This window comes from Diplotaxodon limnothrissa, linkage group LG16 (assembly GCF_057381915.1).
Source record: "Diplotaxodon limnothrissa isolate DT_005_m linkage group LG16, D_limnothrissa_male_GT1.1, whole genome shotgun sequence".
NCBI lineage: Eukaryota > Metazoa > Chordata > Actinopteri > Cichliformes > Cichlidae > Diplotaxodon > Diplotaxodon limnothrissa.
The window spans coordinates 22,119,418-22,136,400 of record NC_140611.1 but is presented as its reverse complement, the minus strand read 5'-3'; the positions used below and the strand labels follow the sequence as shown (position 1 = coordinate 22,136,400).

Below are 16,983 nucleotides of genomic sequence, written 5' to 3'. Positions count from 1 at the left end.
AAGACAAATAGTCAAGTAGTGCTGTCAAGAACAGAGGAACGCACCTAAAAAAATGCTCGACCTGAACATAAAACTCAAAATTAACTTGGAGTTTTGCCATTTACGTTGAAGACCCAGGCCCTGTGCATGTAGTCCTACATGCACGGTAGCAGATCATTTATGTCAAAGTTATTTAAGAGGCATACTGAATGGGCTTTTACTAAAGATTGCTTAACCCTTGTATGGTGTTCGGGTCTGTGAGACCCGTGTTCAGTTTTTTTCAAAAGAAAAATTAAACAATTAATTATTTTTTCACGTGTAAATGTGTTGTGTCTTTCCACTCACTCCACTTGATTATAACTGATTTATTTATAACATTTTATATAAAAGAAAAACGAGAAGCACATTAATTCATAAATGTGATCTAACAAAGGTAAAGGGAAAAAATTAACCATGTTCGCTGTTCATATGTCTTGTAATTGGGATGAAGTAAACATCTGTTGAGTAATTTAACATAAAATTGTTTGATAGTGTTAATTTGGAAAGCCAAAACTCTAGCGGGTCCACCAGACCCATGAACACTGGCTGAGTAACAAAAATACGAACACCACACAAGGGTTAAGCCTTAATTTGTTATGCCTTTAATGGCAAAAAAAATTTATTTGTATATATTTATTTTTTGTTATTTTTATATTATTATTTTGCACCTTTTAGTTTCTGCATTTATTTTAAGTCTCTTTTTATGCAGTTTTTACCCCTATGGGGAAGTTTGCTTGTACTACTACCAAAGACACTTCCTTTATTTTAGTCAAGGTTGCCAGACGTGGCTGCAAGCAGCTTTAATTATTCATCACAGTAACAGACACAATATATTAACATCCTTAACTGCAACAAGAATCATCTGCTGTTTTAGATACAGTGGTGTGAAACAAATGATTCAATGGAATATCACTGGAGCACTAAGTGGTTACACTCCACATGATGAGAAGAGTTAACTGTGGATGGAAAATACTGTGGTGGTTAGATTTTTTTGTTGTATTATGTTACAATGTTCTGCACGCTTCTGTACTCGCTGGAAAAGAAGGATAAAAAGGTAATGCCTGCAGGCATCAGTCACATATTTTTAGTATTTGTCTGCATATCATCATAAATATCATTATTTCTTTAAATATCTTGAAATCATTTTAAGGCTATGTTGCACACTCCTATTTGGGGATGTAGACATGATCAAGACTGCTGAATTTCAAATAAGCATCAGAATGAGGTGGAAAGGTGAATCAATTCAATTCAATTTCTCAACAGTGCTATTTATGAATAGTGCCAAATCAAGTTATATCTTAAGATAAAGACCCTACAATAATACAAAGAAAACAGAAAACCCCAACAATCAATGACCCCCTTTGAGCACTGATGAGTGACAGTGGGAAGGAGAAACTCCCTAAACCCAAAACCATTCCCAAGGAAGGGCACCATCTGCCACCACCAGCTGGGGTCAGAGATAGCACCTTAAAGCAAATAGCAGCAGAAGACCACACCGGGTGACACTATTGTCAACTAAGTAAAGGACAATGAAGCTAATACCCATTAGCTCATTAAAATTGGTCAATAAAAGAAAATGCTGCCTTGTCTAATGAGTCTAGATCAGAACATGAAGCCAATAACATGAAAATCTGGATCCATCCTGCCCTGTATCAATGGATCAGGCTAATGGCAGTGGTGTAATGGTGTGTTGAATGCCATTTTGGTACACTTTGGGCCATTAATTACCAACTTAGCATCCTTTAAACCACAGATTCCCATGCTGGAAGCACAGCCAACAAATCTGCAGCGACTGAGTGATGTTATTATGTCAATATGAACCAAAAACTCTGAGGATCGTTTCCAGCACCTTGTAGGCAGTTCTGAAGATAAACGGAGGTCAAGCCCAGTACTGACAAAGTGTACCTAATAACATGTTTTTGTATAGTGTGAGCATATACTGTATTTGCTAAGGTTTAAGTACTACCAATAACCATTACAATCTAATATTCTTAGATATTCTTTAATCAACTTTAATACATGGAAATTTTTGGCCCATCAATTCTTTGGATGTCATGATAGCTGTGTGGCAGGCAGGATGAGGAGCCAAAATGCAAACTCACGGACTCAGGGGATAAACTCAAAATCACAGCTTTAATGCTGGAAGGCAGATCACAAGAAATACAAAACTTAAACCGGGAACAATAACTAATACTTGCAGAGAGACACAGGGAAATCCACGCAGCTATGAGGGAGACTACGACACAGAACTGAGGGAGACGCAGACATAAATACACAGAGGGTTAACGAGGGAAGTGGGAGCACACGGGGAACACAGCTGACACAGATAATCATAACGAGACAGGGCAGGAGTGAACACAACATGACGCATACTGACGAGAGACTGTCAAAGTAAAACAGGAAGTACAGAGGTTCAGACAGGAGGAGAGAGCACGGGGAGAACACAGACATAACAGGCTGGGGAAAACATGGAATAAAACACGAAAGGGGACAAGGGCTCATGAATACATAGAGGGGCACACAGGGGGTGAGAGTCACAAAGGGAAAGCACACAGGGAACCACATAACAGGGCAACTCAGGAAACAGAACCTAAACAGGGAACTGAATACAAAAATACAAGAGAACTAAGAATACTGGGCCAACACGGCCCAGGACCATGACATCACCCCCCCCTTAAGGGCTGGCTCCAGACAGCCCAAACACAGGAAAACAAAAAACCAAACAGAAAACGACCCAGGGCGGGCGGCGGGGGCCCAGGACGGAGGGCACGGAACAGAAAACAAAGGAGCACAGCAAACACCGGAGCCCAAGAAAAACAACCCAAAACACAGTGCAGTTCAGGGGGCCGACCATGCGGACGGGAACGGTGGAGACGTGGAAACAGTTCAGGGGGCCGGCCGTGCGGAAGGCAACGGCGAAGGAGACGACGGAGCAGTCCAGGAGGCCGGCCGCGCGGAAGGCAGCGGCGGCGGCGAAGGAGACGACGGAGCAGTTCAGGAGGCCGGCCGCGCGGAAGGCAGCGGCGGCGGCGAAGGAGACGGAGCCGTTCAGGGGGCCGGCTGCATGGAATGCAGCGGCGGCTCTCCAGTGTTAGGCATGCTGGCCATGGCCTGGTGGGCACAGGACCAGACGAGGCAGGACCAGACGAGGCAGGACCAGACGAGGCAGGACCAGGCGTAGCAGAAGCACAGGCCGGCCCAGGCGTAGCAGAAGCACAGGCGGATGCAGCCGGACCAGGCGACGACAAGGCGGTCGCAGGTGGCGGCTGGACAGGCTCCTCGGGCCCTCCAGCTGATGCGGCGTGAGGCTGAACGGGCCCCTCAGACCCTCCAGCGGAGACAGGAGGCTGAACGGGCCCCTCGGACCCTCCAGCGGAGACAGGAGGCTGAACGGGCCCCTCGGACCCTCCAGCTGACGAGGCGTGAGGCTGGACAGGCCCCTCGGACCCTCCAGCGGAGACAGGTGGCTGAACGGACGCTAACTGTAGCTGCACAGGGCACGCAGTCTGCTTAGGATGCAACGGCTGGGGCTGTGCAGGGCAAACAGTCTGTCCAAAGTTTGTCAGCACCACGCAGTCCTCAGCTGGCGGCGAAAGCTCACAAAGGCTTCCAGCTGAGGTTGGCAGTGTCTGAGCGGGTTGCTGTGCTATGAACTGAGCTGGTGACAGAGGTAATGACAGAGCTAACAATGACTGAGCCGTTAACTGAACAGGCAATGGAGTAAGACACTGCGGTGTAACAGAGCGGATGACTGAGTGGGTAATGGAGCCGTTAACTGTGCTAAAGACTGAACTGGTGACAAAACAGGAAACTGTGCTAATAACTGAGCCACTGACTGAGTTATGGACAGCAATGCCAGTTGTAGTGGGAGTTGCGCTTGTGGTAGATTAGGTGTCTGGCTCTGGGCTGCTCTCCTCCGGGGAACAGGAATGGGTGCTGGGCCTGGCCGAACACCAGCCATCCCCACCCGAGGAACAGATACGGGTGCAGGGACGAGCTGGGCTCTGGCTGCCTCTACCCTGGGGGCTGGTGTAGGTGCAGGAGCTAGCTGGACCTCTGTCGCTCCCACCCGAGGAACTGAGACGGGTGCAGGAGTCGGCAGGGTCACGGCTGACCTCACCCGGGGAACCGGAACAGGAGCAGGCAAAGTCTGGGTGTCCATCAACCCCACCCGAGGAGCAGGTACGGGTGCCGGGATGATAGGAGCCTCTGCCAGTCTGAGAACAGAAGCAGGGACCAGCTGGACCTCAGCTACCCTCTCCCGAAGAACTGATACGGGAGCTAGGGAAGGCTGGGCCCACGCTGCCTTGGTTACAGAAACTGAAGCGGGAGAGCTGAGCTCAGGAGCAGAAACAGACACAGGGAAAACAGAGTTAGTGGAGCTAGAAACAGTGTTAGCGAACAGAGATTCATGGCGGGCCACTCCTAGCGACTCTGTAGGCCTTAAGCTGTCCATCTTAGGAGTAGCAGTCTCTAAAACAGTCATTGCACAGGAAGATCCAGGTTTAGCAGAGTCAGAGTCTGTAATACCGGGCACAAAGGGATCCGTTATGGACACAGGAGCATTCACACAGACCGTTTCTAAATATACAGGTTGGGGAGCAGCATAGTCCAGGAGTGGAGACACACCACTCACAGTCTCACACTCAGCAGGTACAGAGACCGCAGAACTGTTAACTTCACAGTGCTGTTCACAAGTATGCGGCTCAAAAACGGTCTTTTGCTTCTCTACGGTGAAATAATCTGTCTGTGAGTTAATTGCTGCTGACCTGGGAGGAGCACAGGAAACATAGTCGCTCTCAAACACGGGCGTGAGGGTAGGCACTGCAGGACCAGAATTAACAGACCCAGAGTTAATGGCCTCAGGGATGACGCGCACGGGGCTTATAGTGCCAGGATTCTTTAATTTAGCATGAACAGCAGTCTCTAGAGTGGTGATGAAGTCAGTCTCGTGCGTAATAGAAGCGGAGGCGAACGTAGAAACAGTATGAGGCCTAGAAACAGTCATATTCAACCTTTTTGTTCTTCTCTGGTGAGTTACGGACGTGAAAAACAGCGGACTCAGAAAACGAATACTGTCCGAGACGGTCGGGCTTGGAACTCGCATGGAAAAAGCAGTCAGATTCACTCACCACCGGAGCTTGCTCAGTAGCTTTAGCGTGGCGACGGCGTGAGCGTCGTGTTTTCCCGGGAACTGTGCCGTGAGTTCCCGAGGCAGTGGGCGCAGGCACTTCGGTGATGTCGGCTGGCTGAGCCGATGACGAACCAGGCTGCGCCGGAGAGACAGGGAGCTTGTGCAGCTCTGAGCGCGGAAGTCCCAGGTAGAGCGCAAAAGCCTGCAGCGGGGTAAGGCCGTTTGTCGTCGGCTCGAAACCACTCCCCGACCGCCGAGTAACCCTCTTCTTTGCGCGGGACGTGGGCGGCGACCGGAGAGGCGAACCAGAAGTCGAAAATGCCGGAGGAGTTGTGGCAGGCGATAGGCTGACTCCTCCAACTCTTCTTACCGTGGGGCGGTGTGGGGAAAAAGCAGCAGCCTTTGCCATTTGGACGCTGCGCGGCCCACCTAGCGCCCATAGAGTCCCATGAAAGGCAGACTCGTGCTCCCGGGCGTGCCGAGCCTCCTGCCTTCTCCTCTCGTTAGGGAAGGCGGAGTTTGCACGCTGCCGGTTCCGAACGGAGTTTGCTGGGTCCATTACTGGTCGTAGTCTTCTGTCACAGTACGGCTGTGTGCAGGCAAAAGTAGGACCCAAAATGCAAACTCACGGACTCAGGGGATAAACTCAAAATCACAGCTTTAATGCTGGAAGGCAGATCACAAGAAATACAAAACTTAAACCGGGAACAATAACTAATACTTGCAGAGAGACACAGGGAAATCCACGCAGCTATGAGGGAGACTACGACACAGAACTGAGGGAGACGCAGACATAAATACACAGAGGGTTAACGAGGGAAGTGGGAGCACACGGGGAACACAGCTGACACAGATAATCATAACGAGACAGGGCAGGAGTGAACACAACATGACGCATACTGACGAGAGACTGTCAAAGTAAAACAGGAAGTACAGAGGTTCAGACAGGAGGAGAGAGCACGGGGAGAACACAGACATAACAGGCTGGGGAAAACATGGAATAAAACACGAAAGGGGACAAGGGCTCATGAATACATAGAGGGGCACACAGGGGGTGAGAGTCACAAAGGGAAAGCACACAAGGAACCACATAACAGGGCAACTCAGGAAACAGAACCTAAACAGGGAACTGAATACAAAAATACAAGAGAACTAAGAATACTGGGCCAACACGGCCCAGGACCATGACATTGGAGATAAAAAGAAGTCTTTAATCTTTAAAGATATCTATGTAATGAAAGGCATTTTGTTGGATTTCTAAATAATAACAACTATTTTACTAATATTAGCATTTTGATAATAATAATAATAATAATAATGATAATAATTATTATTATTTTAATGACAGTGTTGACAGGTGGCTACACTTCTCCACCTCTTCTACCTGTCACCATTGTCCACAGTGATAAGCTGTTGCTAACCACATGGTCTTGTGAGAGTTGAAAGGATTATTATTTCTCATTAAATTGTAACTAGAAGGAGCTGACCCCATAGAGAAGAACACCAACAGGGACATGTAGAGAGGCAGAGTGAGGCTTGGTTCAGTAATGAGCACATCTCGTCCCATACAAAAACTTATTAAACGTGTAGTGGTCAAGAAAGTCACAATGGGACTAGGACAAGATCACATACAGCACAAGACCACCAAACAACCTTAATAATGCAGAAGCTGGCTTTGTGCTGCTGTTGAAGTTGTCAATCTTCAGCACAAGTAGCCATGTTTGTCTAATCCAGCAAGAGGTTTCTCCACTCCAAGGCATATTAATGAGATTTTCACATCTCGTCTCCTCTTCAGGGAGGAGAGCTAAAGAACTGGAGTAAACCCTTTCAAATTAACACGTACAGTCCCAAGCCTTTTCGCAGCACTTGTTCTCTAGTGACTGACCATTAAAACAAATTTTAAAAGAAAAGAAAATAAGAAAAAAATAATTAAATTAAAGCATTAAGCAAAGAGGACTTACCATCAAATCTTTTATGTCTCGAAACAAAGGTGCTTCTCAGTGTGTGACTCATTTCATCAACCAGATTCTCAAAGTCTTGTTTACTCTGTTGGCCAAATCTGTCCTCCATTTCCTCGGTGCAACATGTGTTTCCCTGAAGACATACACGAAGATGTGTCCCTGCAAAAAATGACACACAAAAAGCTATATTTTTCTCTCCAAACCAAAACGTAGGCTACATATAGGCACTGTAAACCAATGTAATGACCAAAGCTTAAACCTTTAAAGCCTGAACCATGAAATAATTGCCTGCAAATTATTATTATTACTAGCATTATTATTATTATTTGTATTTTGTAAATATTGTTATTTTGTTTGGGTTTTTTTTTTTTGTAATTTATTGCTTAAAAATGTATTGTGCAATTTAGTTAGTTACAAAAAAATTACATTGATGCTGTAGAAGTCTGAGAAATTCAAGAAAACTCATGTATCACATATGATAAACTCGGCGTTACTAGGTTAAATAATGTTGGAGCATTTTTTTATGTATCTTCTGAAGCCATATTTTTAAAAACTCAATGACCAAAACATCATTGGCTTAGTTAAATGTTAAAAACAGGACAACTGAAGCACATGAATAAAAAATCATGGTGGTTGGAACAATGTTCCTCTCTAACATGTTACATCTTACCCCTAAAAATCAGATGAGGAGCTACAGGGTATCAAATTCTCTGAAGGGCTACCTGGACAATCTTCTGTCTCCACAAACTAGCCAAGAAAGCAGTAAGGCTAAAGTGGTTCAACTTTTGAAGCAAAGCCACACCTTTGCATCAAAAACTATTAAGTAAAAATAAGCTTTTTTGGTTACCAGAGTAACAAGTCCCATCTAATTAAAAGGACCAACAATGAGAAAACTTTAGACTTCACATGCTCTAATGCGAAATTTCCCCTGCTTAAACATTAGTTGTTTTTTAACCTATTTAAAGGATAAACCAGTACTATTGTTACTATGTTTTGTCATTGCTGGCGAGGTCTGACTGGTTGGTTATGGGGTTTCTCATTTGTCTGAGAGACACTAAGTGCTTTAATTGACAAGGGCTAATTAAAGTTAAATCAGATACTCCATAGTTTTAAAATATTCCTTTGCACATTACATAATTGTAAAAATTCTGAGTGGAATATCACGTTAATGACCTACATCACTTCATTTCCCCAAGCAGCCATATTAAGACAGACACAGATAATGAAAGATTCAGTCTAGAACAGAACGTGTTTCATAGAAACATTCATAACTAGGATTTTAAGCATACTTTAAGACCAGATATGTCTGACAGCAAGAGCTTCGTCTCAGCCTCCAACCACGATTTTCATTAGCTCATTTGACATTAGCTCATTGGAAAAGAAGGATTGAAAAGGGTATTCATTTTGTTTGCACTTGTATCGATACAGGGGAAAACAAGTATTGCACCTATTTTATCAAATAAACTGAAATACTTGGGGAACACTACAAACAAGAGGACAACATTAGCTTAGCTTGACAAAGCTACCTCCTAATTCGGAACTTTTACTTGTGTAGCTCAGTCACATCAGTAAAATTACGACAGAACCTACTTTCATCAAAAAGACAAAAAAGAAAAGAAAAAGAATTGGTGGCTTCTGGTGTTTGTCCAACAATGTCGTAACCATTCACATTAAATGCTATAACAATGTAAACCGGTCATGATTCAATAATGAAACATCACAACCACAGGTTATCCCAAATTTTCTTGAAAGATTGTGATATCATTTTAAGGCCCACTCCCGCATCTAGTGAGAACAGAGTGTGACAAAGTAAGAATCAACAAAAGCTGCATTTTTCTGGCGCTTTCACAGCGTTTCACAGCCACTATTTTTGAAAGTAGATACAGTATTATTACAATGTAATTCACTGTAGCTGCTATCACAACAGAGGCAGTTTCTTTTTAAAGCATACACATGGAGATGTAGTTACAAGCTGTATACATTGCTACACATATGACCTCAAGGTTAAGAATAAACATCCATGCTCAAGAAACCAACATTACTTTACTTAGTTTGTATGAAATAGCCACACAAGAAACATAGTGTAAAGAGAAACTATCTACAGGGTATGAGAATTCACTTTTAAGTGTTTCATCAGTTTCACCATGGGTGTGTGTTTTTTTGTGGGCATGTATTTGCTAAAGCAAGGAGTAGCTTTGTAACCTCCCAGAACTCAGCTCCCACGTAAAATATAACCACCACGGTGAATATTTAACTTCCATGTAATTATTACATCAGCAACTGAATTGCTCCATTTTAAGATCATTTTATTTTATGGTACTGATAAAAAAAAGAACACGTTGTGAACATGTTGTGAAAATAACAGAACAGCACCGATAAATGCCAGAATGTAAATATTTGAACACGGTGTAATCAAACAACAGTCTAAGAGCTGCAAGGAAAGAGACTTATGCAAACCTTACTTGTGAAATTCATTCTTAGCTTTGCATGCCTCACTCACTTTACTTGTTTCATTCAGTTGTCAGGCCTGTATTGACTAAATAGCAGGTGATATCAACAAATAACCAAAAGATGGATCAAAAGTCTTCATTACTACACACCATTGTTAAAAAGACCCTGGAAGATAGATGGTAATAGCATCATACAACCGAGTCCTGTGTTTCCAGTGCAGCCTTCTTATCAGATATGTCAAGAAGAGGGAAAAAATACATCTTGACACAACAACCCTACTGTGTGCTCCAGCAGTCTCAACAGAGTGAAACATCACTTAAAAATAAACCTGTCGTACATCAACATATGGGAAGGAGCTTTCAAGGGACTTCACCACTCAGCAAAGTGCCATGACCTTCCTAGTCAAGGTTAAAACAGCCCTGTAGCTTCACAGATAATCTATCTACAGGAGCACAGACCACACACACATTAGCCACACAAAGGATGGAGTATGGGCCAGAAAGTTCTTTTACAACAGAAAAAAACCCACTCTTGTGTGATGTAAACATGCGTTATTATTTTTTAAGATACGTTGTCAACAGCATCAAAGTACTTAAAACATCAGCTCGATTTCCACATTAAATTTACCAATACAGCAGTTTTTTTCTCCATTCCTTCCCTAAATCAAATAAAAGGGCCAGTTAGCAGAACACAGCTATCACTGTGAACACAAATACCAGAGATTATTGTAAGAATTCAGTTCCGGAGCCTAGTGGTTAGATTTTCATTTGAGCCCATTATCCATTTTATATCTGCAAACTCAAAAAGTTTTAGGCACTGCAGCTAAAATTAGGATGCTTTCCAAAATGATATACAAAATACTGGTTTTTTTTTTTAAATAAACTTCATTCCATCTGCAGTGAACAAACCAGGATAAAATAAAAATTTCAGCATCACAAGATCTTTACAAAAGAAAGATGTCCCCTTTGACATTGTAATTGGATTTCACTATGCTCTGCTGGACTTTTAAAATCTGTGTTTAAAGAAAAAAAGATGTTAACTTAATATCTTGTTAGATTCTAGCAGATGTGTTGGTCTCTGGTTAGAAAAATAGAATCCTGTCCTCAGCTGAAATCATTACAGTAGATGTGAGTTGACAGTTCTGTCTTTCAGACAGTGGCATGTACAGTAAACTTACTGCAAGATTACTTTGAATGGTAATTTGCATTAATGTGTGAAAAATCACTCAGCTTTTTTCAAATAGCGGAGCTCCTCTTGCAGTCACAGCCATTTGCCCAAGAGATACTACAAATGAACAAATGTTACGAAGTAACTGTTATTGGGAAAATCTTTTTCTTTCTTTGTCACCCATCAAAATCAGATCAGTCAGAAACTTACATCATGCATGCCAGTGACTCTCATGTCGTGTTACAGATGAGGCGGGTGCTGGTCTGCAGTCTGCTGCGAGACATTAATTGACTAAATGAAGCAAATTTTATCCAGTTAAAATGTAAATGGGTAAATTACATTGTATTGCATTTTATATTAGCCTTTCTATTCACATTATGATAACAGAACTTGATGTTATATTTACTGCATTACAGGACTTGAAATTTGAAATAAAACTTTTAGGTTTTGTTCTCTTTTGAGTTTTCTGTGCCAACCTTTGCCCCGTGTTTCTGTTGCGCTGTGTACAACTGTGTCATTTACTTTCTGCTGCTAACATAACAGACTTTTGAATCTTAAGGTACTACTTGCTGTCCTTTCAGTTTCACTTGTAAATGCATTTTAAGGCATACTTCCCTTATTTCACTTTAGGTGACACAAAATAACCTACTTAAAACTGCTTGCATTAACTATGGATTATAAAAAATTAAGTATTTATAAAACCTCTATTAACACATTTACACAATTAAGCATACTTTAACCAATACATATTTATAAATGTAAAATAGTGTCATTAAACATGTTCTATGTGAACTTATAGATCAAGACTGAAACATTCTTATCTGTGTTTATGAATTACATGCTAATGTCTATTAATATAGGATTTATCCTTTATAAGTGATGAATTAACACTTTACTAATGTAAATGTTTACTAATATTATATGGTGTTACTAGTATGAGGCGGTGAGGTGGAAGCCACTCACTGACTTCGTATTGTTATATTTTGTGTTAAATCTATGGTTCTCCGAGTCCCTCACACACATATACAGAAACATGCAGAAACTTGCCATTAAATTCATTTTTGTAACATCGCTGTCCTTCAGATTTAGATGTGTGCTGTAATGGAGTTTCACATTCTTTGTCCGCTTTTCTATCAATCCTTGTCCCTTATTTCACAGAGAAAAATAGAATATTATTGTGACCCATGAGGGCTGTTTTTGGAAACAGCAGTGAAAATGAAAATGTTCTTCCAGTAAACATGTTAGCACAGCTTCGGGACAGCCTCTGCACTGAGCCAAATCTTATGCAGATGGGGGGTTTTGTTTACTTTTGGCTGGTAAGGTAACAAGTATGAATTCCAAATAAAGCTGTGTACAATTTTGAAGAAGCCATCCTTCAGCAGCTGAAGGAGAATTATTGCCCTCTAATAGCCAAAGCTGGTCTTTGGCAAGTCAGTTAATATTAAGTGGACAGGGTGGGTGAACCAAAGAGGCTTGTCCCTGACTAACCTCGCTGTACAAGCTCAACACCTAACCTCTGTTTTTCTGGAGCTAACGGGAGGATGCAGTACTTCACTTTGTATCTAGCCATGGGACCAGACTGTATTTAGCGTGCAGACAAGAAGAACAATTCTTGCTAATTAACAAGAAGCAGATCCTAATCACACGAACATAAGAACAGCAGAAAATACAAGACATACATACAGTGCCATGAAAAAGTATTTCCCCATTCCTGATTTCTCACTTCTATGCATATTTATTTGAGTTTAAGACTCCAGTGAACCACGCTGAGAGCCATTATACACAAATGGAGAATATTTGGAACAGTTGTGGCTCGCTTACAGAAATCACTCCAATTAATACAAGAGTGCAATGGCAACCCATCCAGGAGATAACAAAAAACCCCTCAAACACCACCCAAAGGAATGCAGGCCTCACTTATCTTACTTAAGGTCAGCATCCCCCCAACCCCTCCCCCAAACGGCTCATCTCACATTTCCCAAAAAACATCTCCAAGACTTTTGGAGAAATATTCTGAGACTAATGAGACAAGTGAGACAATGACGAAGGTTGAACTTTTTGGAAGGTTTGAGTGTCGTTACACCATATAAAAGGGCATAAAACTAACACAGTATTTCATTAAAAGAACATCACACCAATCGAACATGTTGGTGGTAGTGTGATGGTCTGGGGCTGCTTTGGTGTTTCGAGACCTGGAAGACCGGACCTAATTGATGAATCCATGAATTCTGCTTTCTACCAGAAAATCCCGTAGGAGAATGTCCCACCATCAATTTCTAACCTGAAGCTCAAGCACACTCTAGCTATGTGGCAGGACAATGATTGAACATGGCAGTAAGTCCACCTCTGAATGGCTAAATACATAAAATAAAATAATAATTTAAGTTTTTGGAGTGGATTAGTCAAAGTTCAGTATCAAACAAGATTGTGTTGCTTTGGTATAACCTTAAAAAGGCTGTTTATTCTCAAAAACCCTCCAATATGGCAAAGATAGTGCACCAAAATTCCTCCACACTGATGTGAAAGACTCACTGTCAGCTATTGCAAATGCTTGATTGCAGTTCTTACTGCCAAGGGTGACCCAACCAGTTATTCGGTTTAGGGGAGGAGTACTGAATTTATATAGGTAAGTTTGAATTGTTTTTTTATCCTTAATAAATGTAATCATCAAAAATGGCATTTTGTATTTATTCAGGTTATCTTTGTCTAATATTAAAATCCACTTGATGATCTGAAACATTTAAGATGAACAAATACTGAAAACGTAAGTTATCAGAAAGGGGGCAAATCCTTTTTCACAGCACTGTACATGGCTGTCAGTTGTGCTGCGCCACACATCAAACCTGGTAAAAATATACAGCTGAGTTATAATGAGATAGGTTTATTCATGCACACAGATTTATTAACACCTACTCAAGCTGTCATCATAAGTCATAATTATATCATGTCACTCAGTGTCTGTAACCAAATGGGGTGTCAGTCAATTTAGCTACCTTATTATCAGTGCTAATGAAGCTCTATGAAGATATTCAAATTCTACATTCGTCCTGCTGAGATGGGTTCCCATTTTACAAAACTTCTCTGCCAGGCACGTACAACATGTTTATGATATATTTTGCAGTCTTTAGCAGGTTTAATGTGTGATAATCCTACATGACAGAAGTGCAGTTGTTTATCTAAATCTGTTTTACATATTTACACGTTGTATGCTTACTTACTTTCTGCTGGTAAGCAAAGCGATACCTTAAGGCACCTGTTGTCCTTGTTTACTGTTCAGAACACCTCCACAGGTGCCTGTCAAAAACCATCATTGCTGCTCAAGTCACACCTACGTAAGCTCTATGTCTCTGATAAAGACCAATTTTATGTAGTGTTCAGATCAAAAGTCCAAAATGGTTCCCCTTACAATGACTAGTGATGCAGCAAATTATCATTTTAACACATTACTCTTCATACTGAAGATCTGTTTCAACTCACTTCAACCTTGTACCAAATATAGCTCACTAGCATCTCACACAATTAAACTTTGCCTGCAAATATTTAGTTTTTTTTTTCCTTGTACAAACATATACAATGACATTGTTTACTTCCTTTATCATTTATCTAAGAAGGGCACAGGCAAGAGAAGATATAAAGAAGATGCAATTATCACACAATTACACTTTGACATGGCTTTAAGCAAAAAGAGAACGTGCTTTTAGAAAAGTTAGACATCACAAACTGAAATGCCGCAATTCAACGCATGACTCATGTTGTTTTAAAGTGTCTAAGTTCCTGTTACACAAGCAAAGGTAGGCCAACTCTCTGAAGTATTCCTCAGTGTACCTGGCCAAAGAGACCCAGAGCATATGTGCTCTGCCATCTGCTGTGTCCCATGGTTCCCCCTGACAAACTTTTAATGGATTCACACTCAAAGACACGCTCAGCCCTAATGAGATCAGGAATGCTTGTGTCACTGCAACTTCTTCTTCTTTGTCAAATCAAAACATCCAGCAGGAATTAAGAGTTAAAACAAGTTTGAATTTCTGGCAAGTTATCTTTAAATGTTTAGTTCTTTTAAAACAATTGTTGCTAATATAAAATCCTATCTGATATTTGCTATTCCCCCATGTTAAGCAAGTTTTCATTAAAAAAAAAAAAAAAGGAGTTAATATACTTCGTTATTGCAGATACAGGACACAGTAGCTAATCTGGCTCACAGTCCATCATAATTCACAGGTTAGTTTAATGACTGAAATACAGAGAGAAGCAATAGATATTCTTGTCATTTGTTGGATGTTTTGCAAAGTGTGAATTAAAATCCACTGAGAAGTTAAGGAGGCTTATATATCCACAGCAAATTAATCTTGTTCATCAATGAAACTGCTTGAGTTCACGAGTATATGATCAGTAGCAGCCAGCCATTAGACAAATGAAATTCTGTATGTCACACCATTGACCAGATGATAGCATAATAGTGAAACGAAGTCCATATTTCAGATGTGGGACCAACAGTGGTGACGATCATAACCAATAAGATAATGATCATTTCCATCTAACAGAATGCAAGTGATATGCAGCATATGTGGCAGAGCTAAATCACATTGATTCCGTCATTTGGTATTTAACAAAGTTTTTCATCATTTTGTGCAAAATTTATCAACACTGAGAATCCTATGTTAACAACTTTGCCAAACAATTAAAATTAAATATTGTTTAATACATCAGAAATTAAATTTTGTAAAACTGCCAATTGTGGCCATGAGTTTATGTTAAAAAAACAAAACAGTTATGGTGAAGAAGCTTCTGGTGAACATTGCTTGCAAGATTTGCTGAAATCTGACCAATGCTCTGAGAGTAACGATTTTTATGAAAACAGAAAAAAGCATCAGTAAAACAACAAATATGACCTCGATCACCATTTGGGTAAAAACCCATTAGGTGATCATTGTGTGTAAGTTTGTTTAAATTCAGGCAAATACAACTCACCAGGGCATAAGACAAATGGAATAAAGCAAATTCTTTTCAATTTCATAAATTTCTGCTCCACTTACTGTGATCTGACATTTCCTTGCGTGGTTTAATCCAAGCAAAAATCTATCCAAGACTGGAAAAGCTGTCAACTATTCAATTCTGCACTAAAATATTGAAGACATTTAAAATCCAAAATCCCTCCTAATCTAAATAAACTGCTTCTTCACACCTCCGAGCCTAAGCAATTCTGTTTTATCTGAGGTATTTTTTTTTGCAAATTTAGACCAAAGATTTTGACTGCCCATGTGGTCATTTTTTATTACAATCATGTTAAGTGCAAAGTACAAACTCAATGCACAAGATGCTGCAAATTAATAACCCTGATTACTGTGATGTCTCAGGAGGTATGAATCAACAATGAGTTAAAAAAAAAAGAATAAAAAGAAAAAAGTAAGTGAGTGGGTGGATAACATATGAATACATGAATGTGATATGTTATCTTCTTGTCTCATGAGCATCATATATGGAAGAGATATGTTGTAAGGGGCTCATTAGATGTGATCCCAACCAAATCTAGTTAGCTCACTTGTTTCACCTTCTTATTAAAAGTAAATCAATAGGTTAGACTTAAAGGTTGCTGTAAATCACCATTCTAACAATGAAGCAGAAACCAAATGCCTCTTACACTCAAACTATGTATGTTAAGTGCCTTGGATGTCTGAAAGAATAGGACATTAGCTAAATGTCAGCAAATGTTAGCTGATGGCCTATGCTTCTAGACACCCAAGGCATGCATACTGGTAATTTCAATGTAATATGCATTCTGCTTCATCCCACTTTCTCTACAGCACACCGAAACAGGCCCCTTAACCAATGGGTAATCAGACTTTGACAAGACAAGATCATATCGTCAGGAACTATACAACAAGAGATATTCATTGAATATGAACATCATCATGGATCTTTAAATCGCTGTATTCCACACACCTTCACACTTTTAATAACGTCTCTAGAGGGTTTTGTGTACACAATAGCCAAGTTTCTTGCTCAAGTTGGAACTTGCATCAATCAAAAATTGAATGAAATTATTCCTATCACATTTTGGGTCATGTCAGAAGTTATTATGAAAGGCATGTTCATGTTTTAAATAACTGGGGGATGCTGATACAGAGGGGTATATGTCCTTGGGTGAATGAGGACAGGTTCAAGAGGAAATGAATTCTCACTGACATAAAACAGTCTACAATAAAAGCAGCACAGTACAATGGTATGATGGTATTCTTCATCCTCAGGAGAGTC

At 40.9% G+C, this 16,983-nt stretch overlaps 1 protein-coding gene across 1 annotated transcript in view; it reads right to left on the bottom strand.

Annotated features, from left to right (window-relative positions):
* LOC146616162 (glypican-6-like) overlaps nucleotides 1-16,983 on the bottom strand; it is an 88,273-nt gene that overhangs the window by 60,186 nt on the left and 11,104 nt on the right. The window contains exon 2 of the mRNA XM_085374903.1: nucleotides 7,114-7,272. Coding sequence (XP_085231029.1) covers nucleotides 7,114-7,272 — 159 coding nt within the window. The remainder of the gene's footprint in view (nucleotides 1-7,113; nucleotides 7,273-16,983) is intronic.